At 36.2% G+C, this 27,027-nt stretch overlaps 1 protein-coding gene and 1 pseudogene across 2 annotated transcripts in view; both read right to left on the bottom strand.

Moving 5' to 3' along the window:
- IKZF3 (IKAROS family zinc finger 3) overlaps positions 1 to 26,637 on the bottom strand; it is an 87,840-nt gene extending 61,203 nt beyond the window's left edge. The window contains exons 1-3 of one of the 2 annotated variants that reach the window (XM_028089776.2): positions 26,449 to 26,637; positions 2,088 to 2,141; positions 27 to 128 (exon numbers count right to left, since the gene is read on the bottom strand). In XM_028089776.2, coding sequence (XP_027945577.1) covers positions 27 to 128; positions 2,088 to 2,141; positions 26,449 to 26,455 — 163 coding nt within the window. In that variant the 5' untranslated portion in view covers positions 26,456 to 26,637. The remainder of the gene's footprint in view (positions 1 to 26; positions 129 to 2,087; positions 2,142 to 26,448) is intronic. The other variant, XM_088028285.1, reaches the window with a different exon arrangement.
- Positions 17,035 to 17,289, bottom strand: LOC114198391 (ATP synthase F(0) complex subunit j, mitochondrial pseudogene; annotated as a pseudogene).
- Positions 26,638 to 27,027: the final 390 nt, after the last annotated feature.

Genomic DNA, 27,027 nt, shown 5'->3' with positions numbered 1-27,027 from the left:
TTTTTAGTCTATACACAATGACCCACCTCCTAGATCTTCATCTTCATTGGTTGGGCCTTCTGCACTGTCCACATTTTCTGTTTCATGTGGTTTGGTTAAATTGTAGTCATTCAAAATCACTGGACCTTCTAGGAGATAAAAAGAATTTTAACTATGCAGGCCAACTTTAAAGGATTTTTATAATATAAAACTTTTTATATATAAAAATATAATATTTTTATTAAGTAGACTCCCATTTCAGCATAATCTCTTAATGACAGACAGTATCCCTTTCATATATACCCTAAGTGGAATATATGTGAAGACTCTTGAGGTTCAGAAATATGCCCAGGGTGCACCTGAGTTAAAATGCATTCACATTCTTTCCTGACAGAAATTCTCTCTCCTTTGGTATGTCTCACAATATTCAGTAGGATGCTATTGCTATTTATGAACAAGAAGCATAATGTAGTGATGAGAAATACTGAGCTCAACAACACTGGCATAGCCCAATTTGAGAAACATGTTTTCCTGAGAGAAAACCCATAAGCAACTATATATCAAATCCTATTTTCCTTTTCTGTTCACATTAGAAATGTGATTCTGTGGAAGACATATTGGCCCTCAAGTTCCTTTATTTCTTTGAACAACTAAATGCTGACAAGGCTACAGATATGAGTAAGTCATAATTCCTGTCTTTACGGAGCTTATAATTTGTAGATGTAGATAAGACAAGATCATAACTATAATGTAGACTCAGACAAGAGAGGAAGGGAAATACAAAGTATTACAGGAGTTCATAAGTGAAAGGGAGCAGACATAATAAAAGCATGCTTAAACAAACAGCAAAGTTGTTAAAAATCAAGTTTAACAGAAATATACTTTTGTGTGTTATATAAATACTGATAATATTAGACATTAGAAGAAAAGAAATAATGTAGCTGGCATTATTCATGTTCAAGCATGGTAGCTTAAAAAGATGTTAACAAAAGAAATAAACTAAAAACATATTCACTTTCTATCAAACTCCTAATGTCCTCCCTAATATTCAATAAAATATTTACTGAGTAGCTACTACATACAACAAATAGTGAAAGATACTGAATCTTGTGGCGTTTAAGCTAGGTGACGTAGGAGAAGTAACTAGAAACTCTGCAGTGACATTCCTTTCAGCTGCACCCATGACTGAACACATGGAGCAGGACTTTTGCTGGAATGCAGTAGTAAAATGGAAACATATTTCATAAAATCCATGATGAATAGGTGCTAAAAATATGGTTATCATGGACTCATGTTTTGATTTATAAACACGTTAAGTTTCTCGTTTCTGCATATTGTAACATATACTCTATGAACTAGACACTGTTCTAAATAGTAGCTCACTTTTCTCAAGCTCAAAATGACTAAGATAAAGTGCACACCTGAACAACTAACATGAGGTACAGGTTCAATTAAAATATTAGGTTATAACTGACAATAACAAAAAGGTACTTAAGTGATAAATTTTGTAATATAGCATAAATTTTGATCCAAAGTGAGTTAATCAATCCAGAAAACATAGAAGTTATTTTTAAGAAATAGATTTTAAATGTTTATAGTTTACTATAGAGCAGGAGTCAGCATACAATGGCCTGAGAGCCAAATGTAGCCATGGCTTATTTTTGTATGGGCCTGGGAAGTAGGAATGGTTTTTACATTTTTAAAAAAGTTGTTTAAAAAGGAATAGCAACAGAGACCATATATGGCCCACAAAGTCTAAAAATTTACTACCTTGCCCTTTACACAAAAAAGTTTGCTGACCACTATCTATAGTGAAAAGCACAAGTTGATAAAACATAAGCTACTATACTGTTCAACAAAACTGTCTTTATTTAAAACAGTCAGTTAAAAAAAAATTTAAGGAAAAAAACAGCGATCAACACTAGGTGGGGTGTGATTTGGCCTGATGATGCCAAAGAATTTATGTAATCTAAATGGATGAGTTATTTTTGTATCAGAAAGAGACAACCACATTTTTTCCAATACATTTCTATAGCATTTTTACTGTGATCAGAATATTCTTCCTTTGGTAATTTCAGTAAAGGTATACTTCTAGAAAGACCTGTTACCTGTGGGCACAGACTGTTCCTGAGTGCTTTTCAGTTCCACATTTGGTTTTATATCTGAAAAGAAAAGGATTATAAATATTAGCTACTTAGACTAAATTTTTTTCAGATTTGGAGCATTCTAAATTTAATAAGGATACCATTTTGGAAGCTTTAGCAGATTTCCTCTTCAGAGAAGGACTGTTCTTTCCTCCCTCTATCCTCCCTAAAAAGTACCTCAAGGGGAATAAAAGGAATTATCTACACAGTAATTGTATTTTAAAGAGATGAAGAGGAAAAAATTAGTACTTTGTACTTAACATTTCTAGTACTTTTCATGTTTTCCTGACGACTTGAGTTCCCATCTGGTATCGTGTTTCTTCAGTCAAAAGAGCTCCTATTAGCATTTCTAGTAGTGGAATTATGTGAGTGACAATTTTTCTTAGTTTTCATTTATTTGTGAATTTTTTTTGTTGCCTTCAATTTTAAAGATATTTATTTATTTCAGACAGAAAGACAGCAAGTGAGCGAGTGGGGGGAGGGACAAAGGGGGAGGGAGAGGGACAAGCAGACTCCACACTGAGTGTGGAGCCCAATGTAGGTCTTGATCTCAGGCCCATGAGATCATAACCTGAGCCAATATGAAGAGTTGGATGCTCAACTGACTGAGCCACCCAGGCATCCCCCCTGCTTTTTTTTTTAAGATTTTTATTTAATTTTGCCTTCAATTTTAAAGGATATTTTTACTTGATACAGAATTCTGGGTTGACAGTTTTCTTCCAGCACTTTAAAGATGGTATTCTACTACCTCCTAGGCTCTACTGTTTCTGATGAGAAGTCAGTGGTATTTGTATTATTGTTTTCCTATATATATTCTTTTTCTCTGAAAGCTTTCAAGATTTTCTCCCTACCTTTGGTTTTCAGCAGTTTGATTATGATACACCTAGGTGTGATTTTATTTGAATTTATCTCACTTGTGATCACTGAACTTTTGTAAAATTATGTTTTTCACTAAACTTGAGAAATTTTCAGCCATTATTTCTTCAAATACTTTTTCTCCTCCATCCTCTTGCTCCTTCCCTTCTAGGACTTCAACTGCATGTTGTTAGACATTTTAATATTTTCCCACAACTCCCTAAAGCTCTGTTCTCCCCCCACCCCAATGGTTTTTTTTTTTCCTCTGTGTTGTTCAGATTGAATACTTTCATTGATATACCTTCAAGTGCACTTACTCTTTCTTCTGTCATCTTAATTTGTTGTTAAGTTTGTCTAGTGAGTTTTCTATTTCAGATATTACAAGTTTTAGTTCTAGAATTTCCATTTTGTTTCTGTCATAGTTTCCTTGCCAAGATTTCCTATTTGTTAATTCATTACAAGCATACTTTCCTTTACATCTTTGAGTATGATTAACATAACTGTTTAAGATCCTTTCTTCCAGTTCCAATATCTATGTCATCTTGGGGTCAGTTACCATTGATTTCCTTTTATCTTGAGTATAAGCACATTTTCCTGCTTCTTCATATGACTTAATGATTTTGGATTGTACCCTGGACATTATAAATGATATGTTACAGAATTTCTGGATTTTGTTATGTTCCTCTGAAGAGCATAGGAGTTTTTCTTTATTTTACATTTCAAAGCATGCAATTAATTTGCCTAGACTCAAACACGAATTCTGTCTCACTGTAGTGAGCAGCAACTAGAGTAACCAAATGTCCCAGCATGCCTGGGATTGAGGATTTTTCCAGATCAGAGAACTTTCATAGTCCCTGGGAAACTGGGACAAAATGATCTCTTGCAGAGGCATAAATCTCTGTTCAATATTTAGCCTCAGATGGGCTGCTCAGAGTGTAATCCCATATATGCGTGTTTCAAGGATCAGCTAGAGATCTGGAGCAGCCAGAGAATTTATAGATAAAAAAGCCCTCTCTGCCTTTTTCATACCAAGATTTCCCTCCTTACTTCCCAGCCTGCTGTGGTTGCTATGGCTTTTTTTTTTTTTAAAGATTTTATTTATTTATTTGAGAGAGAGAATGAGAGATAGAGAGCACGAGAGGGAAGAGGGTCAGAGGGAGAAGCAGACTCCCTGCTGAGCAGGGATCCCGATGTGGGACTCGATCCCAGGACTCCAGGATCATGACCCGAGCCGAAGGCGGTCGCTTAACCAACTGAGCCACCCAGACGCCCTGGCTTTTTAAGCTAGTGTAACTGTGAATTATCTATCCAAGTTTTGGTCACCCTGAGGCTAAAATTGGTGCCTACCCTTGGGTCAAAACAAACATAAAAACAGGTTGGTTCTGACATTTTCCAATGCCTTCAGGTAATAGATTTTTTCATATTTTATCCAGAATCTATCATTGTTATCTATTGGAAGGCTGGTTCAATAGGAGGTACTCCTCCATTGCTAGAAAACCTTCTTTGTTCTTTCTTTTAATGATGATCATATACCCAAAGCTGTTCAGGACAGTACTGATTTCAAATATTCAATACTATTATCTGGTCATATATATTTTTTTAAGATTTTGTTTATTTATTTGACAGAGAGAGACACAGCAAGAGAGGGAACACAAGCAGGGGGAGTGGGAGAGGGAGAAATAGGCCCTCCGCCAAGCAGGGAGCCCGATGCGGGGCCTGATCCCAGGACCCCAGGGCCATGACCTGAGCCGAAGGCAGACGCCCAATGACTAAGCCACCCAGGTACCCCATCTGGTCATATTTTAATTTTCATTTTGAAAAATACAGCCACTCTACTATATTCTATTTTAATTTTAAAATTTTAACATATGATCCATTAGATGATAGCAGCAAAGCATAGAGGCAGGGAAAATACACATATTTTTAAAATAAGCAAAGGAGCAGCCTGGTATGGGTTGTCAAAACCTAAGATGGGGGAGAGCAATATCTATGCAAGGAAGGGAGGGAGCCCAAGGAAGGCTGCTGGAGACCAACTAGCCTGGAGAGTATGACATATGGGGTGGGCAGTCTGAATGAGGTAAGTAGGGATTCTATATGGAAGGCAGACAAATGGGAAATCAGAACCTGAGTAGGCTAGAGAGCATTCAGGCAGGAGAATTGCCTGACTTGGAAGGCTGGAGTCCAAGAGAAATAAAGAGGGTATCCAAGATAAGGGACAGCTTAGCATGAGACAGAGCCTCAGCATGGTGAATAGGACATCTATGCATAGAGGTGGTCTGGTGTGGGTTTTCAGAGTCTAAGTGGGGTAAGCAAGGCACCCACATGGGGACAGTGGGGAGAGCTTCCATACACAGGGGTGCTCCAGTGTAAAGTATCAGAACTTGAGTGGCGTGGAGAGGGCATCTACATATTAGGGACAGCCTTGCATGGAGGTGTCAGAGCCTGAGCAGTTGAAAAGACTGTCCACATAGCACAATAGCTATTGTACAGGATGTCAGAACCCAAATGAGGCAAGAAAAGTATCTGTGCTGAGGAAGGGATGATAGTGGCAACGGATGATTGACTATATAAAGAGGCTTGATCAAATAAGTAAACATAACAAGGATAAGAGCCAGATTTTTCTCTGTCAGAGAAGGGAGTTACAAATACAAAAACAAAACAAAACAAAACAAAAAAACAAAAACCCTGTGGTACTATATTGGAAATGAAGGTACTGGCATGAACCCGTGACTTCTACTCTATATAACATATATAAAATAGAGATGTAAATGTGTGTATATGTGTATGTATGGATATACATACATATAGTCCCTAGCCCTGTCCACTAATAGCACCCGGCAGCAGTGACACTACAACAACTTCTGACATCCAGATAATAACTTCTAAATATCATTCTCCACTTAAGGGAACCAGGCTCCTTGGAGAAATGGCTGATTCCAGGGTTGGGGCAGGGAAAAGTATAAGATGGGTCTGGAACATTTTGTTGCGTCACAAAGCAAGGAGGTGCTAACAAAATGAGGAGGATATGTTAAAGGATATAGAAATCATCTTGAAGGGGTTTCCACTGGCCAAATCTGAGACAGGGAAGTGTCAAAATAATAATGATAGTATTGAGTTATAAACTATTGAAAAAAATAAATTCATGAGTCCATATTGACATTAATAAGTAAGTAAACTGAAAGTCAGATGATGAATGGAATAGTTACGTAGTTTCAAAGTGCTTCTCCCAAATTATTTATCATTACAAAGATGAAAAGAGCAACTACATAGTGAATAACTTGGTAGACACCACTGTAACTAAACATAGGGATCATCATCAGTAATGGGACAAATGAAAATTATGTACCATCTGATAATAAAAAGAATACAGCATCACTTCTGTGATATTGCCGCCAAATACACATGACATGCATCTAACCATGAGAAAATGAACTCTAATTGAGGGATACTTGACACAATAACTGGCTTTGTAATCTCCCAAACTGTCAAGGTCATGAAAGACTGAGGAACTAAGAAATTGTTCCAGACTGAAGAAGAGTGAAGAGACTTGACAACTAAATACAATGTGTGATTCTAAGCTGACTCTTCCTGCAGTAAATAACACCGTAGAAACAACTGGAGAAATCTGAATGGGGTCTGCGGATTAAATGGTAGTAATGTATCAGTGTTTATTTGCTGATTTGGATATTGTTTTACATTATGTAGGAGAAGTACACTTTAGTACATTAAAGTTTTCAAGGGTGATAGGGCATCATGTCAGCAACTTAGTCTCAAATTTCTGAAAAAATAGTTTTTGTACTGTATTACAAATTTTCTGCAAGTTTGATAGTGTTTAAAAAAAGTTAAAAAAAAACTAAATGTGAAACTTTTAACTGCACACTAAAGGGATTCTTAACAGGAAAAAAAAAGAAAGAAAACTAGCTCAGAGGTTTCACATAAACAACCTTCATGTGAAAATATCTTTTAGTTACTACAGAGCAAGATGGCTTTTGATTTGGTGACCTAAAGGAAAAAAGGTCCCAGCCCCCTTGAACCTTTTAAATTCTTTGACAATGACATTTAAATAGCTCTCAATATTTTTTCAAGCAGCCTTTGTGTGCTGTAAATAACACCAGAAACAACTTAGTACAGTTTCTAAGAGAAAAAGGAGATTCTGACTACCTTAGTATTCAGAACTTACAGGAGACATTAAAATCATCTATAATCAGGCTACATGGATGTTCTCCTTAGGTACTAAAAAAATATTTAATAAAACACAAGGGCAAAAGAGATTGAAGTACATTTTTTCCACCTAAACTTAAAGGTCCTCATAAAAACATGAAGCTCAGTAGTGGATAGTGAAGGAATCTCCAACTGAAGATGAGAAACCTGTTAAATATTTCTAAGTACAGCAAAAACTTTTCAGTTTTTAATGGATCATTTTGTAATTTCTTTAACTTCAGTCAAAAAAAAAAACCCCTCAGAAATGTTCCATTTCTACTGGGGTCTTTTTAATATGTTGGCCATCAACATAGCTTTAAAATATTTTCCAAAAGAATGTTCTAGAAAGTTAAGAATGAAGCGTCCCTATATTGCTTTTGGAATAAATATAGTTTCCTGTACTGATGTTTACACATAACTGGTGCTAATGATGGAAGAATTCCAAAGTGGATTAATTTTGTTTAAGTATAAATCTCCTCTATTTTCTACATCTCTTCTGTTACTTGAATAGGTAAATCATACTCTTGCCTCAAGATCTTTGCATTTACCTTTCCTTCTGACCAGAATGCTTTCCTCAGATCACCATGGGGCCCCACTTCTCCTCTTCATTCAGGTGTGTGCTCAAAAGTCACCTTACCAGACAAGCTTTACCTAACTACTCTATATAAAACATCATCCTCTATTGGGGGGTGGGGGTGGGGATTAGAGTACTCTTATCATGATGAGCAATGAGTAATGTATAGAATTATTGAATCACTATATTGTACACCTGAAACTAATATAACACTGTATGTTAACTCTAGGGGAATTAAAATTAAAAACTTAACAAAAAATTTAAAAAATTAAATGTTACCCTCCATTGTCATGTTCTTTTCTCTTACCCTCCTGTATTTCTCTTCATAAAATCTCTTCATTGTCACCACCTGGCATATATACACATATATTTGGGAGGGGAAGGACAGAGGGAGAGGGAGAGAGAGAATCCCAAGCAGGCTCCATGCCCAGCACAGAGCCCAAGGTGGGGCTCGATCTCACAACCCTGAGAAAATTACCTGAGCTGAAACCAGGAGTCGGACACTTAACTGACTGAGCCACCCAGGCACCCCTTGGGCTGTATTTTTTATTGCTATTTTGCTGTATCTTCAGGTCCCAAAATAGTGCTTACTCATGATGGTCACTCAATAAATATTTATCGAATGATCACATGAATTTTTACATCTCTATCATCGATCCTTATGGACACTCTAGATTAAGGTTCTGCAAACTACAACTTACCACCTGTTTCTGTATGGCATGTGAAATAAGAATGGATTTTTATGTTTTTTTCCTCCTCTCCCTCTGCTGGTTTTTACATTTTTAAATGGATAAAAAAAATTAGAATACTGTTTCGTGCCACTTGAAAATTATGAAATTCAAATTTCAGTGTACAAAAATAAAGTTTTGTTAGGACGGAGCCAAACTCCTTCATTTATGTGCTGTCTATAGCTGCTTCTGTACCCCAGTGGCAGAGTCAAACAGTTGTGTCAGAGACTATATGACTCAAAAAGCCTAAAACAGTCACTATCTGGTCCTTTACAGAAGCCCTGCTCTAGATCTGTTATTAATACTAACAGTATATTGTCCAATACAGTAGCCACCAGCCACGTGAGGTGATTTAACTTTAAATGTAAATTAACTAAAATAAAAAATTTAGTTTCTCAGTCACACCTGCCACATTTCAAGTACTTAACAGAATATGTGGCTACTGGTTACTATATTGGACAGCACAGATAAGAACATTTTGATCATCACAGAAAGTTCTACTGAATGGCACTGCTCTAGATTTTAGAATATCCTGCTACTGCTTGGGATACCACTGCAAAGCTATTTCTTTAAAACAAACATTAAAACTCTGGATCAGGAAAAAAGTAAATCAAACCACATATAAAAATTAAATATCAAGCAAAATTTAAAGATACTATACCAGGAAAAAACTATGACCATCTTCTACCAGTATTTCCAAAATTCCTGTAATTGGAATTTCAGGAAAAAGTTGTGGTTTCCAGTAATGCAGTAATCAAAGATATAAAGCACTGAGACAGCACCTTTCATATTGTTTGAAACATTAATGTGACTTTTTGGAGGGTAAAAAAACAAAACAAAAACAAAACACCACCTGATGCCAAACTCCCAGATACAGTATTTTAAAAAATATACTTATATATGTATGTGTACAAATATATACTTAGCATCATATTACCATTGGGATTTTTTGCTATCATTAAATAAAACTATTTTTCTTATCTCATTTAAAAGCCAAAATTATAATCTAGCAGAAAACCCTAGTAAACACTCTTTTCCTATCATTTGCCCTCTTGCCTTTCCCACAACTAAATAACTAATCTCCTGATATGTTTTAATTAAATTATGTGTTTTCCACTGACACCTTATGTCTTAAATAACAAATCCTAAAAAAGGTATAATTATTCTATTACTGAGATAGCTGACAAATGTACTGGACTGGAAAAATTAAAGGTTATTTCTTCTGTAGCTTTTCAAGGACTCTAGAATTTCAAAGCTTTATTAGCAATTCCAAATTGTTTTCTACCAGTATTGAAAACCAGCCTCCATCGGAGGTTTACTGAAAGATGACAATTTCAAATTTGTTTTTATTCCTTCAGATTCTCTTTTCATTGACAAAGATGCCTTTTAAGACAATTTCACTCATTAGAATTTTTTGTTAAGATACTGAGATTTTTCTCAGAGATTCTAGCATTTTATGCACTGCTAAATGAAAGGGGGTAGATTACAAATAAAATTTAAACTTGAAAATGGCAGCAGTCTGGTTAATTGAGAATTCATCAAAGTTCACGGGTGAAGGTTTCTACCTCTTAGCTCTAATATGAATTATCTATGAACAAAACCAAACATTTACATTAGCAACAAAATTTATAATCATATTTTTAACTCAAATGGTTGTAAACTTGCTTTTATTTTATAGTATCATTATCATTCAATTAAGAATACCAGCTAATAAAATTCTGTTCTTAGTTTCAGAAATCAGGTTTCTAGTCACTGGTCTGTTTTCCCAGTAGAAAGTGTAGGTGCTAAAGAAGAGCCAAATGTTAAATCTTCGAAAAAATCCTGTACTGAGTTTGCTAGCTGCCAGCAACACTGGTGCCTGACGGCTGCCAGAAAGCTGTCTCTCAGTGTTGACACTCCTTTTTATCTTCCTAACGGTAAATTGACACCCCTATCCCCATGCCTCCTTTTTAAAAAACATTTTCTCTTATACAAAATGTTCACTTTTACTTTCTTACTAAAACCTCTGGAAATTGAGTCACTGACTACAAAAATGTGTTCATTTGCAACAATAACAGTCAATACTGTAAATGTGGCAATGCAACAGGAGTACGAGATACTATTTCTGAAAGGTCTTTCACCAGTTCTCTTAATAGTACCACTTAAAATCATTCCTGGAATCTTACCACCACAAGAATAATATAACGTAAAACGTATCATGAAAACTGACCTCTATAACCAATGAAATTAGAATATCAGAATTGGAGTGGCTATCTTAGTTATTTTACCTCTCCTTCCCCTGAATTTCCTCCAATATCCCCCTATTTGGGTTGCACAGCCTCTGCTTAGATACTTCCAGTAATACAGAATGTCATTCCTTTCCATTTCAGAAAAACTCTAATGGTTAAAAAAGTTCCTCCTTAAATATAGCTGAACTCAAATTTCCTGAAATGTCCATTTCAGGTCCTAGTTCAGCTTTCTGGAAACATACAGGATAAGTTATCATTCAGATGCTACCACTCAGTTCATAACAATGGTGTGAGAGCTTTCTTATGAACTTAGTTTTGTTTGCTTGTGGCTCTCCAAAAATGTGACATCAAGCACTTAGTCCAGTACTGCAAATGAGATTTCATATTATCTCATAGTATTTCTGAAAGATAAACAGGTGCAGGGGCATTTATTATTCTCCCGATTATACACACAAAATTCAAGACACAAAGAAAGACAAAAAATACAAAGTCACATAATTGTCTAAAGGTACAATGTCAGAGTCACATTAAGAAGAGAAGCAGGAACCATACAATCCAGCAATTGTACTACTGGGTATTTACCACAAAGATACAAATGTAGGGATCTGAAGGGGTACGTGCACCCCAATGTCTATAGCAGCAATGTCCACAATAGCCAAACTGTGGAAAGAGCCAAGATGTCCATCGACAGATGAATGGATAAAGAAGATGTGGTATATATACACAATGGAATATTATGCAGCCATCAAAAGGAATGAGATCTTGCCATTTGCAATGACGTGGATGGAACTGGAGGGTGTTATGCTGAGTGAAATAAGTCAATCAGAGAAAGACATGTATCATATGACCTCACTGATATGAGGCATTCTTAATCTCAGGAAACAAAGTGAGGGTTGCTGGAGTGGTGGGGGGTGGGAGGGATGGGGTGGCTGGGTGATAGACATTGGGGAGGGTATGTGCTATGGTGAGCACTGTGAATTGTACAAGACTGTTGAATCACAGATCTGTACTTCTGAAATAAATAATGCAATATATGTTAAGAAAAAAAAAGAAGATAGCAGGAGGGGAAGAATGAAGGGGAGTAAGTCAGAGGGGGAGATGAACCATTAGAGACGATGGACTCTGAAAAACAAACTGAGGGTTCTAGAGGGGAGGGGAGTGGGGGGATGGGTTAGCCTGGTGATGGGTATTAAAGAGGGCACGTTCTGTGTGGAGCACTGGATGTTATGCACAAACAATGAATCATGGAACACTACATCAAAAACTAATGATGTAATGTATGGTGATTAACATAACAATAAAAATTATTTTAAAAAACTAATGATGTAATGTATGGTGATTAACATAACAATAAAAATTTTAAAAAAAAGAAGAGAAGCAGGATTCATGTCTTGAATTGCATCTTTGTTTCAAAGAATTTAAACAATGTTTTAAAGTTGCTCTCCTATATAGATTATATATTTTAGAAGTAGGTCAGTTATTTCAAACGCTTCAGTTGACTATGACTGAGGAGAAAGGAAGATATAAAATGAGAGTAATTCCTCTAACCATGAAATACTTCCTTCCTTTCTACCTTGGGCTAAAGTAAAAGTCAAGAAATAACAAGATTACTTCTTTAGGGACACCAGATCAAATACAGCCCACATCACCATTCCAGTCTTTCCTACCTTATTCTTTTTAAATAAAATATCCTATTTTCCCCTAGATTAAATGTCTAATGAGGAAATTATAGATTGTTGGGCACAGGTCTAAAATAACAAATGCAACATCTAGTGTTATTTTCTTTGAAAGGTCAATTACTCTAAAATTGTAGAAAAATAAATACATTTTTATTTTACTATGGATATCACATGCCACCAAACAAGCATGTAGAGAGAAAAGGAAGAATGGGCATTTCATGTCATTGCTACTTAAAAAAAATGTGCTAAAATGATTGAATCCAACATATTCCAAGTAAGATTTTCATTTTATAACTGCAAAATATCTAGTTTCTGTTATAAAATAACTGGGGTCAAAAATAATCATTATTTTGAAGTGGGTAATAAACCTAAATGTGAAAGTTAAAACAATCAAATTTCTGGGGCGCCTGGGTGGCTCAGTCATTAAGCGTCTGCCTTCGGCTCAGGTCATGATCCCAGGGTCCTGGGATCGAGCCCCACATCGGGCTCCCTGCTCCGCGGGAAGCCTGCTTCTCCCTCTCCCACTCCCCCTGCTTATGTTCCCTCTCTCGCTGTGTCTCTCTCTGTAAAATAAAAAAAATCAAATTTCTAGAGGAGAATATTTTTATGGTCTTCAAGTAGGCAAAGATTTCTTAAACAGGACGTAAGAGGCACTCAATTCCAAAAGAAAAAACATTTGATATATTTGTCTTAATTACAGTTAAGAATTCTACTTCTTAAATAGATTAAGAAGACAAGCAAGTTACAGACTGGGAGAAAAAATTTGCAATACACATCTGACAAAGTACATGTTTTTAAAATATTTTTTAAATGTCTGCAAAATCAGTAAGAAAAACTACAAACAACCCAACTTAAAAAAATGTACACAAGACTCACAGAACTTCAGGAAAGAGGATAAATCCAAATGGCCAATAAACATATGAAAAGGTGTTCAAAATCATTATTCATGAGGAAAATGCAAATTCAAACCACAATGAAATACCACTACACACCCACCAGAATGGCTAAAATTAAAAAGATTGACTGACAGTAACAAGTGTTGACAAGGTGTGGAACAACTGGAACTCTCCAATATTGCTAGCGGGATGGTAAACTGGTCCAACCACTTTGGAAACTATCTGGCAGTATGTATCAAAGCTAAATATACACCTAACCTATGGCCCAGAAATGCTAGCTCTAGATCTATAACCAAGAGAAATGAATGCATATATCCATCAAAAGACATGCATATATGGGGTGCTCAGTCATTAAGCATCTGCCTTCAGCTCAGGTCATGATCCCAGGGTCCTGGGATCGAGCCCCACATGGGGTTCCCTGCTCGGCGGGAAGCCTGCTTCTCCCTCTCCTGCTCCCCCTGCTTGTGTTCCCTCTCTCGCTGTGTCTCTCTCTGTCAAATAAATAAATAAAATCTTTAAAAAAAAAAGACATGCATATGAATGTCCATAATACAAACACTGTAAAAAATCAAATGTCCATCAACAGTAGAATAAATACACAGATTGTGGTATACTCATACCTTTTAATAATAAAAGAAAATAAACTACCAACAAATGTAACAATGTGGGTAGACCTCAAAAGTATGTTGAGCAAAAGAAGCCAGACACTAAAGAACAAAAAGCACATACTGTATGGTTCTATTTATATGGAACTCAAGAACAGGAAAACTGATCTATGATGATAGAAATCTGAATAACGTTTAACTTAGGGCAAAGGGGGCATACCAATTATAAATGAGCACAAGGGAACTTTCTGGGGTGATGCAAATGTTCCATAACTTGATCAGGAAGGTGTGTATATAGGTAAAAATTAATCAAGCTATATAACATAAGACATGTGCACTTCACTGCATAAGTTATTCCCTAATTTAAAAAAAAATCTGTTGAACACTCAAACATATTCAAATATCTAAAACTGCAAACCTTAGAATTGCCATTATAGCATTATCTTCCCATTTTTGAAAAAAGTGAATTTCAAGGTTTTCTCATGATTCTTTGTAGAAGAGTACAGACTACATCAATCATCTACTAAATGGGCAGCATATATCTTAAAAATTCTCACAGTGAGGAAATGTATTTACATGGCATATGTCAAGTAGATATGAAGATATTTTCAGTGATAGCTAATACTCCAATCAAACTTCCCTGAGAATTGAGATTTCAAGATCTGTTTCAGGGCACCTGGGTGGCTCAGTCGTTAATTGACGGCCTTTGGGTCAGGTCATGATCCCAGGGTCCTGGGATTGAGCCCCACATCAGGCTCCCTGCTCAGCGGGAAGCCTGCTTCTCCCTCTCCCACTCCCCCTGCTTCTGTTCCCTCTCTCGATGTGTATCTCTCTGTCAAATAAATAAAATTTTTTAAAAAAAGAAAAAAGATCTGTTTCAATTTTGCTCCTGGAGTATTTTTTGTTTTTCATTTGTTTTTAAGAACTTTGGCTTTTCTTCTGAGCCTTTTTTTTTAAAGATTTTATTTATTTTTTTGACATAGAGAGATAGCGAGAGCAGGAACACAAGCAGTGGGAGAGGGAGAAGCAGGCTTCCCGCTGAGCAGGAAGGCCGATGTAGGACTCCATCCCAGGATCCCCAGATCATGACCTGAGCCAAAGGCAGACGCTTAACGACTGAGCCACCCAGGCACACTTTTTTTTTTTTTAAATAAACTTAGACTATAGATAGTTTAAGTGTCATTTGTCTTTGGAAAACAAAAACAAATGAAATCTCTTGATCCACATTTCTCTCCAGCAACAGCCCCACTTATTTCTCTGCTTCTTTCCTAGCTAAACTTTTGGGGAAAATGGTCTGTATCCACATTTTTACCTCCTCTATTCCCATCCCTCCTTTAACCATTTTAATTTGGTATCCATCCCCACCACTCCACAGAAACCACTTTTATGTTGCTAAAACCAACTTGCAATTTTTTCCCTCACTTTGATTTTTCAGCAACATTCAACATAGCTGACCACCTACTCCTTCATGAAACACTCCCTTCTCTTGAATTCCATTATACCACACTCCGCTGGTTTTCCTCCTACCTTGCTGGCTGCTCTTTCTCTTTTGCTGGCTCTTCCTTCTCTACCTGACCCCACATAAATTAGATGTTTCTCAGGACTCAATCCTGAGGCCCCTTCTTATGATACATTCTCTCTTTAGGTGATCCCATCCATTCTCATGGCATTAAATATCATCTATGTGCTGAAAATGACCAAATTTCTTTTTTTTTTAAGATTTTATTTGTTTATTTGACAGAGAAAGACACAGCAAGAGAGGGAACACAAGCAGGGGGAGTGGGAGAGGGAGACGCAGGCTTCCTGCAGAGCAGGGAGCCCAATGCGGGGCTCGATCCCAGGACGTTGGGACCATGACCTGAGCCGAAGGCAGCTGCTTAACCGAGTGAGCCACCCAGGCGCCCCAATGACCAAATTTCTATCTCCAACAAAACCTCATATTTAAGAGGGGAGGTTCACCAACCATGTCCCTGACCATTAATCTCCATATTAGCACTCTTTTTATTTCCTTCATAACACTTATATAATTTTAATTATTTCATTTGTTTCTTATTTATTCTTTCTTACCCAACTATAAATTCGATGGCAGCAAAAGCATTGCCTATCTTGTCTGCCACTGTATTGCCAATATTTTGCATACATGGCACATAATAGGCATTCAATAAATATTTTTTAAATGAATAATGAATGAAGATTTCTGATTTTTTGATTAGGTTGTGTTATAAATGTATTAAAAACAAGTCAAAAATAAATGTTATAAAACTTTTTGTTATTCAACTATCTTTTAAAATCAGCATTTAAATAAAAATTATATTCTAAACACATATATAAAGATGATCCACCACTACTAATCCAACATGTGCTATGAGACTGATGATAAGCTGCACTGATACTTTTCAAACTGTGGGCAATGCTTATAAGACTTTAATGTGCACAAGAACTCCCTAGGAACCTTGTTAAAATGCAGATTCTAATTCAACACGTCTGGCCTAAAATTCTGCATTTGTAACAACTGCCAAATGTTGCTGATGCTGCTGGTCCACAGACTATATTTAAATTAGCAAGGGTCTAAAGGATCCTTGTAAATGATTTATGAACTAAAATAAAAATTTGCTGGACCTCAACTTTGTGTCTAGGACTATGCAAGGTGATTTTCATATACATTATCTTATTTAGGCTGCAGCTATTCTCTTGCAGGATAGTAAACTCAGAGCGGTTTTCAACCTTACCAAGGCCAAGTGTCCCCCTTTTATTTTTTATTTTATTTTATTTTTTGCACCTCATGGTTATATTTATTCACACCACCAAGGAAACAACACATCTACAAGTGTACAGCGATATTCCATGTTCCCATCTAACAGAGCTTCTGAGATTTACAGCCAGAATGATGTGCCATCTGATGTGTCCTCCAAGTAAAGCTGGTTAATAATGACCATGAGCAAGGGGCACCTGGGTGGCTCAGTCGTTAAGCGTCTGCCTTCGGCTCAGGTCATGATCCCAGGGTCCTGGGATTGAGCCCCGCATTGGGCTCCCTGCTCCGCGGGAAGCATGCTTCTCCCTCTCTCACTTCCCCTGCTTGTTTTCCCTCTCTTGCTGTGTCTCTCTCTGTCAAATAAATAAATAAAATCATTTAAAAAAAAATAATGACCATGAGCATGTGCAAGACTTGAAGCTTTTAAAGCTTTACTTCTTTTATCAGCACTCCTGATCTTATAAATGATGAAGCCCATCAACCCCATTCCTACCCAAATCCCCTGGCAAACTTAGGTATAGTAGGGCTTCATGGGGACCCCAACATTTTTAACAAGGCTTTGAAGCATTTCAGCACAGGACCCCCAGCTCAGGCCACCCTGACCCACACAGCCAATGATCTGGAAAGAAGTGCCCCCTTTTAAAAAAATATTTTATAATACCTCTTTTATCATCATGAATTAAATATAACCTACCCAGACATGTAAGATTTTTTTCTTTTTTTTAAAGATTTATTTATTTATTTGGGGTGGGGGGAGAAAGCATGAGTGGGAGGGGCAGAGGGAGAAGGAGAGAGAATCCCAAGCAGACTCTGCCCTGAGTGTGAATCCCGATGGGGGGCTTGATTCCTGGATTCTGAGATCATGACCTGAACTGAAGCCAAGAGTCGGAGGCTCAACCGACTGTGCCATCCAGGCACCCCTGTAAGCTTTTAATAAAGCCACAACTGTCATACAAAGGTGAAAAATGATAATAAAATAATCTGTATTTCAATAGGTAAGTATACCAGCACAATTATTTTAGAAAACATAATAATAAGGTAGTCAGACATATTTGTAGAATCACCATGAATGCAAGACCTAAAAATACAGGAGGATGCAGGTTGAATCAATAATGGCAAAAGAGACTTGGCTCTGAACATAACAAAGAATCATCTTCTCTTCACTTATATAGTAATTGCATTCTTAGACAATTTAGACTGTATTGAAACCATGCAAAAATACTTAATATTTTTCCATAAAATGAAGTTAGGTTCTGGAAGTCATTAGACATAAAATGTTACTGAGTGTCAGAAAAAGGGAAAAACTCCAACCTGGAATGAAGGATGGCTTCCTAAAAGGGATGGCATTTGTGACGGAACATAATGAATGAATAAGAATTTCAATGGGATTGTGGTGCTATTAACAGTGTTGGGAATTCAGGAGAAGTTGGTTTGAGTTGGAGAGAGGAGTTCATTTTTGGACTTGTTGGGTTTGAACAGCGTTAGAAAAATGGGGAGTTAGGAAAAGCAGTGCATGTTCAGGGAACACTAAGCAGTCCAGAATAACATTAGAGGACAGAGGACACCACTGGAAGGTATATTGAAGCTACATTGTGGATTTTCTTAAATGCCCTACTAAGAAACTCTTAAAATGGTTTTTCAGTAGGGGAGTAACTTGATATTTTAGGAAGATCATTCTGGCAGCAATCCTCAAAATGGATTGAAGGAAGTAAGTCTACATACAGGGTTACCAGTAGAAAAAAAACATGTAACAGTCTGAATCCATAGTTTTCAAAATGTGTTCTATGGAACTCCAGGGTTCCAGAGGGCTGCCATAGGTGCCACTCTGTGTCAGGAGAAGGAAAGGGCCAACAGCTAGGTAAGCCTAGCAGTAGTCTGTTGCTCTCACCCTTCTCTCAACTGGGACATCACACTTGCATCTGTCCCACATAAGATTTTTTTATAAAAGGGTATTCTGTTGATAAAAACAAATTTTTGTCTTTTTTTGTGTATCTCATCCAAATTCTTGTTGAATTGTGAGGCAGACCATGGAATAGCTCAAGGAGTCATCCTATAATATCAGTGTCACTGTATAAAGTACTAGCCACAAGATCTGTAAGCATTACATTAACTCTTTCTATCAACTTTTTAAATCCTTATTTGTCCCATTACACAGAGTATGTCTCCATCCCTAAGTTAGGTTACCTGTAAAAATTCCCTAGGCTTGCTTAAGTTTGGGACAAATAGGGCCACATTAGGTCATCGATGTTTGCAATGGAAAACTGTGGAGTCCTTTGAGAAACTCCAGATTTCTCTAAGATGTGCACGGATGCTATTGGCTAGGCTAACATAGAAGCTATATACTTGTGTACTCTGGTTTCTCAGTCCTACTAATTCAATTAAATCTTTACAAAAGCCATTACATTTACAAATTTCCATGTATTCTTGTATTCCTTCAGGCCACTCAGAGACTCAAAACAGCAGGTTACATTCGTAAATGCCAATGACCTATCTTATACTGCAGTATTGTTTACCAAACAAGCTCACAATCTTATTTCTAGAATGCATGAAAAATGTTAAAATGGTGACTCATCCTAAATCTTTTATCCATTAATTCTGGGGGATTTTGTTTTTATGGTGGCAAGCAGAAGTCTGTTGGTCAGGATGGTCCATAAAGTCTTTTGTCCTACTGAAATGATTCTCAAACCAAGAGAGGTAGGGTATCAGTGGCTTACACCAGTTATAAAGAATCTCTCTCGCTTGAATCCACTGGCATACAACTGCTTTAGACAACTATTTCTTGTAGGCCAATGGGCCAGCTATTTCTCAAGGTTTGAATGGTACAGCAAAACATCTACGGTACCAAAATAAAGTTAGGAAGCTTAGTCTTAACAAAGGAAGTTGTAGAGCCAAAGGGACAGGGGTTTAATTTCTAACAGTCATAATTTCCTCAGAACTTGCTGAATCTTAAACAACAGTGGTGTCCAGAGACTACTTAGTTAAAAAGCATGCTTCTATCCCAGTAGTTTTTAAACTTTTTTTTGAAGAGGCACTTCATTTTTCAAATGAAATCTTACATAGATTACCACACATAAAACAGATAAAGAGGTACCTTAGTAGTATACAATATAGTAAGTTCCAATATATAATAATTACTGAAAGGTCAAACAATGAGAACAATAAGGCTGTTTTAACAAACAAAAACTAAAAATCTATAGATATAGATGAAACTTGCAGCTTTTTACCAGCTTCAAATAAATACATTATTTCTGTGTTTTGTTTTATTTGTCAAATGAAAAGAAATGAAGATGCATATATAAAAACCATTACCACTTGCAAGTGTTTCACATTATTTCAGAAGAGTTTTTAAACTATTCCCTGAAATTTGAAAGAAAATGGTAAGTAATCTTTGTTTCAAAGTTGAATCACTAAAAATATCTAACAAATCTTTACATTCTTTAATTCTGAACATAAAAATAGCAAGAAGTAACCCAACCTTACAATAAGTATTTTAAAAATTTATAATATATAAGGGCACCTGGGTGGCTCAGTCGTTAAACATCTGCCTTCAGCTCAGGTCATGATCCCAGGGTCCTGGGATCGAGCCCCACATTGGGCTCCCTGCTCGGCAGCAGGCCTGCTTCCCCCTCTCCCACTCCCCCTGCTTGTGTTCCCTCTCTCGCTGTGTCTCTCTCTGTTAAATAAATAAATAAAATCTTTAAAAAAATTTATAATATATAATCATGATGTACCATGCTCACATTCTTATTATTGAGCAGTTAGTTACTACACTGTGGTAAAAGCATGTTCCACATACGTTAGCCTAAGCCTTTATGGGCACTTAGTTAAATAGAGGGAATAGGAGAGTTAATGATGTTTTTACTTAAATAATTTTACATGAGCAACTATGCACAGGAAAAAAAATACAAGTGCAGAACCACAATCTTACTCGTCACATTTATAAAATGTTAATATTTCAAAGTGTTTCAAAGAGTTGGTAAAAAAAAAGTTTTATTTGAGGCCAGAGTATAAATTTATAAAATGATAATCTTCAATGCATTAAAATTTGGTAAATGATATTCATGAAAGTCAAATGAAATTTAAATCAAGTTAGCCTCTGATGCACATCTGTGGTACTGTCTACATCGTATGCAAGCATAAAATCAACTATTAATGAGTATTAGTGAGTGATTTCCTAATTACAGAGATGAAGGCAGACGACAGCAAAAATGATTAATTGTTAAATATAAAAATTAGTAACCTTCAGTTTTCAGACCGGAGCTATTATGTATCAACTATGATGTAACTCCTTATCTATAAAGTAGTTATAGGTTTGTGAGCATGATATTTTTTTCATATCCACAGACTCTATATGACTATTACTATAGGAAACTATTCTGATGTACCAAATATTCTGATAAGTTAATAGTCTTTCAAATAGATACCACTTTGCAAGTGAACTGATGGTGCTGTGATAGAGAACTCAAATTAAGTGAAATATGTTGTCAACTTTAAGAATCAAAACATTTGTTATAAAGAAATGGTTTATTGTGGAAAGTGCAGTGCTTCACTGAAATAAAGACTGTAGCAAAAATTTTAAACAAATCCAAAAGTTAGAAGGTACTATATTACTTTGCCCAGAGTAGAGCCAATATTGGATTAGAAAAATATGGTAGTATTCATATTGTTGGATTTAGCCAACATTCCAAACTCTTCTACCAAACCTTTAATAACACCTTTGACAAATTAGCCAGCAAAATTAACTAGTTTCAATGTCACTATTTTTCTTACTCTCTTTACCCTAAAAGCTGAACAAATAATCAAATGACCAAACACACAGGCAACTCATTCATTAATTTATTCAATTAATATGACTGTAGCCATGCTATGTGCTGAGGAATGGGCTGATGATAAAAAGAAGCCTACACTTTGGAACCTGACAGTCTAGAAGGAGATACAGGTATATTAAAAACCAAAATAAGCAATAAATCTAGTTAAGTAATCTTTAGATAATTAAGAGTTACAAGTAGAAAATATAGCTTTATATTGTTTCATCAGTGATGCGATTGAAATATTTTCAGTTTCTTTTATTCTAAAAAAGTTTCCTGTATAAACCTACAAATAATTTGATGTGCCAAAAATTTCAGCTCTAAGAACATACATTAACAAGTACAATTTATGATATGTTGCCAATTCTATTGATATAAAAAGTTGGGAGGTAAACTGATGAATTTTTGACAGTGAGTAAAGAGTACTGTTCCATAAATACATTTTATTCTGTTTCATATTCATTATTAAACACCTACTTTTTTTTAATCTCTCCTAAGTGGAACACATATCCACTATAATACGGTATCAACTTCATTTTATTTTGATTTACTCTACACCACTTTGGACTCTTAAGAACTTTAATTTTGGATACAGAAAGCAGATTTCAATTAATACTGAAAAATAATCTCATTCAAAATCACTGGGGATTAAAGTATTTTGATAATTATATAGTAATAATAACTAATAATTATACATAGATCATATTTAAAATAATCTACATATAGTAGAAATATAATTATTATTTCATCTTTTTTTTAATGATTCAAAAGACCTTAGAGTCATCCTTATGGTTTTTAAAAAGCTGTATTTTTAAAAGGCTAGATAACAGAGTGATCTCTATGTCCTGGTGATGTTTAGGATCTCTTTTCAAAATAATAAATGAATCCTTAGCACAAAAAGTCATTTATTGAGCACCTACTACAGGCAGGTTTCTGTATTAATCTCTCAGTTCTTCTCATACATAGTCTAAAACTACAGCTTGAGTCAGGATCCTATTAACACTGGATGTCTGATAAAAGATCTATGAATAACCTTTTAGTCCTAAATAAGTGAATATATACAGTTAATATATTGACAAGTTTACAATAATGTATTACAAAAGTATTACTGGAAAGTTGTATGCTAATTTTATGGTATCATCTATATCTTACTGGTTGAGAAAGCAAATTTTTGCTATTTGATCCATATTTTAATGGACTAATATGTGATCCTGAAATCTACCAATATAAAGTTAATAGATAAGATTTGACTTTAGGGATAGTTTAGCCAAAAATACCCAATAACATTTTTGTTTTCTTGGCTTTCTTTTTCTGTTATACTGTTTAATTAAGTACTTTTAAAATTTTCTGAGTCCTAGCAAAGAATTGCTAGCACCAATCTCCTACTCATAAAAATTAAATAAAAAGGCATCATAATAAACATAACAAAATTACTTTTCAGCACTATTTTTTTAAAGATTTTATTTATTTATTTGTCAGAGAGAGAGAGAGCACAAGCAGGGGGAGCAGCAGAAGCAGAGGGAGAAGCAGACTCCCTGCCAAGCAAGGACCCCCAACGTGGGACTTGATCCCAGGACTCTGGGATCACGACCCGAGCCAAAGGCAGACGCCCAACTGACTGAGCCACCCAGGCATCCCTTCAGCATTATTTTCTTAATTGAAGGCAACAAACTCTGAAGGTCTTTTATGAACCAAGAACTATTCCTGGTACTGAGCACACAAAAATAAGACATATTCTCTGCCCTCTAGAAGCTTAAAGACCAGTGGGGGGAATAAATATTTAAATCAATAAGTAACTTCAATACAATTGGCAGAAGTATGCACAGAAAGGAAAATCACTTAGCTTAGGTGGAGGAAGGTGAGGGACCAGTAGGGTGACCACCAGAAGGCATCAGAGAAGGTCATCAAAAGGCGGGCATCTGCAGAGCCTTCACGGTGATGATGCCTGAGCAGATTCTTGAAGGATAAGTAGGCATAACCAAGTAAAGAATGGGCTGAAGACTTTAGTGAAGACATGGAAGTGTGAAATCCCATGTTGGATCATAGGAAGCGCAAACAGGAATTTTCTAAAATTATGTTCCATCAAGATCCTGTGGCCTTTCTGTAGCTTTTGTTCCTTTGAACTTTACCATTTCATCCTTCATATGCTCATAATGGAGGGCTGGCAAACTCCACCATTTGGAGGCTATATCTCTGTAAAACTCAACCATCCAGAGCACAGAAAGGGACTTAGAAATGAAAAATGGCTTCCACAAAAGCCATGTGGTAAGAAGCAGAAGCTGACATCAAGAAGGAGACAAATAACCCTGGAATATTTAGTGTGGAGGCATTCAACTCTGCACAGTTCAAAACCCCTATGAGAATATATTATAGAATAATAATACATCACCTGATGGTTAGAATAGTAACCCAGGGTCACAAGATAAAAGGATCTCTTGTGTACCTTGCTTATAAGACAGGGGGTTGTGTAATAAATACACTTAGGAAGATCTCTAGCCAATATTGTTTAAATAGAAAGGTTTTATATTAAATGAGAGAAACATGTCAATACCTATGAAATTCGTATTTGTGAACCACCTCAGTTCTTAACTGTAACAGACAGAAGAACTACTGTTATTACAACACAAATAACAAAATTTAGCAACATCAAGAGTCTTTGGATAGAAAATATTTAGGATTACAGATTGAGAAAAGAAAAAAGTTATAGCTCCTGATTTATATGTATTAACTTTTCATTTCTACATGACAAAATATCAATTTCAAAAGCTTATTTCATCTGACATCTTCACACACAGAATGTCTCAATAAACGTTTGTTGAAGAATGAATTTAAGACAGATTTTATATGCTGAAGGAATGACTAAACAGGTTCACATTTCACAATAAACTGTAGCATGTTAATCTGACCACCAAATTAGGCAGAAAATAAAGGTATTCCATAAAGTATTCTGCTTTCTCATACTGCCAAGAAACGAGAGGTATACACAGTCGTTCGAATCTCTGTATATTAAGGCCAAAATGTCAAAATAATTTAAAAAATATTTTAAATATCAAACACATGGGCCAGTTAATCTCAGGTGGCTATAATGAACTAGATATTTTACTACATCAACTACTCCGTCCTCAAGGACCTGATGTTAGAACAGCCAAATTCACATCACTAATCTTTTTTAAATTGTATTTTTTAATTTAAGTGAAGTTTTTGCATTAAGCATATTATATGCCATCCATCTCTATAGACCTATGAATTTAATCTACACATCTAAACTCACAACTGATCACTGCCTATATTCTATATTCCATCTCTTTCCATTTATAGTTTGTATGTTCTAACTCAAATTCTATACAAGTTTTCATTCCTTTCTTATTTAGACAGTCTATTCAGGCTTATCTAAAAGTCCTTGTTAGGGGTATTACTATCCCAAATTATGCTATTTAGCTAATAATTTCTTTATTTCACATTAAATGAATTCAGGAGTATTAACATTTACAGGGAAACACTTTGTTTCCACGGATTTACACTATTCTGTATGTTAGTCCGGAGAACTGAAATGATTAAGAAAAAATAGTGTTGGATATTGATTTAAACTTCACAAAAATAAATTCAGCAACTCATCTCTAATAATTAAAGCATGAGAATTTTTAAAATTATTTTTTATAATGTACAGTGACCTAATTTTTTCCCTGTTCTTGGCCAACCAGACCTTTACATGTTAACAATTACACTTCATAAACCATTTTTAAATATTCACAATGTCAATTTTTAGAGCTAGTTTAAACCCCCAATAATTTAAAATTTAACAGCATAGTTTTTCATAAGAGAAAACACCTGAAGCATTATTCATAATGGCCATTTAAGTTTCCATATCCATACTAAACACATACTGTTCATTGACTTGTTTGGCATTCTACAAGAAAAAAAAATTTATATGGGCCACGGCAGTTAGAAAAATTGTAGGCATAGCCATGTACAAAGTGAGGATTCAGGACCACAATACTGCATTCAATTAGATTGTGGCGGGGGGGAAGCTCTACCACTTGTATCTTATGTCCCAAAGTATTTAATCAAATTTAAATAAATTCATATACTCTAGACTTAGAGTTGCCAAAGATCAAGGTTCATTGGCAACAGAAGATCCTTTGATTATTATGAAACAATCCATGCTATTCATAATATTTATCAAATTAACATTTTTATTAGGTGTCAGTATCTCATTTATTAAGAGAAACAAAATGTTTCTCACAAATTCTGATCTTCGAAATATCACCACCTTCCCCAACTTGAAAAGCATCTGCCATTTTCAAGGTTTTACAAACACTTGTTGAAAAGACCACTGATAAGTTTACAATAGCAGTGTGAAATTTTAGTTATCCCAAGTAAGTATATACTGGAAATTTTTTGAGAAGTGAGGAGTTTCACGACTTTCAAAGTTAATTCAAATGAAACTTTTTAATTGAGCCTTTGGGTAAAGAAGGATCATTAGAAGATAGAGTTCCAAGGGAACCACCAGTGCCAACCACTTAAAAATTTACCTTTCCCATATGACAGCATTTACTCTTATTAGAAAAAAAAAAACTGTCACGTTTCATTCTAAAGAAGTCACTCAGATTAGTATAATTCCAATGGACACTGAGGCCATGGACGAAATAAGCATCCAAAAGGCTCAGTGATTCCAACCCAGGTTTGTTGCCATTTCAGGGACGCCCCATAAGTACTCTTCCTCTGCAGACTTCGAGTTGATCCCTCATGTCTGACAACCCCTAAGACATAAAATTGAGAAGAAGTTATCACTTTCCAAAGTTAGGAGGGGGCTGGGGGGGGGAGCAGTATGAGAGATGTATGAGAACCGACACGCTTTGCCTTCTGAAATGCCTCGTATTTACTTTTGACAAAAGAAATAAATAGAAGCAAAACCGAGATTCAGAAGGAACTCTCTCTGCTGCATGCACCGGTCGAGCTTTTCAAAGACCCCTTAGAAAAGAAGCAGGCTGGAGGCTCACCTTCCATCTCGCCGCCGGGCTGGGCTGGGCTGGAGTTGCGCTCTGGCTACCCGGCCGCTCCACGTGCTCCTGCCGTCGCCGGGACGCAGCGCGCAGCTGGCGGGAGATTCCCGGCGCGGGGAGTCCCCGGGATCCGGCCGCCGCGTCGGCGCAGATTGAAAGGGGCAGGAGCCGGCGACCGGCCGGTGCGCGGGGTTACAGCGGCGCTGGCTGGCGGTGGCTTTAAAGCACGCTCGCCGCGGAGCGCCCGAGGTTCCGCACCTCCAGCCCCCTTTTGAATGTCAAACCCGAGAACCAGATAGGATGGAAATGGCGCATCAGTAAATTGTCCCAAAGTGTCTATTTAAGAAGGATAATGGATGGGAGAGTAATATGGGGGGGGGGGGAGGAGGAGGGACGATCTGTATTGTTCTCTTACAAGTTTCAGTTCAAAGAGGTTTGTCTTAAATTTAACAAGATCTGGAACTTTTGGTCTAGACTCGGGGATGATAGCCATGAATACCGTCAAAGAGAACTCACTCCATTCGAAGTATTATGTTCTTCTCTGTTTTTCTTTTCACATGATAATTCTTGGTCCAA

This window comes from Eumetopias jubatus, unplaced genomic scaffold, assembly GCF_037043125.1.
Source record: "Eumetopias jubatus isolate StellerSeaLion01/CBP00866 unplaced genomic scaffold, mEumJub1_p1.0 scaffold_10, whole genome shotgun sequence".
Lineage (NCBI taxonomy): Eukaryota > Metazoa > Chordata > Mammalia > Carnivora > Otariidae > Eumetopias > Eumetopias jubatus.
Note: the sequence above shows the minus strand (reverse complement) of the source record. Positions and strands in the feature narration are given on the sequence as shown.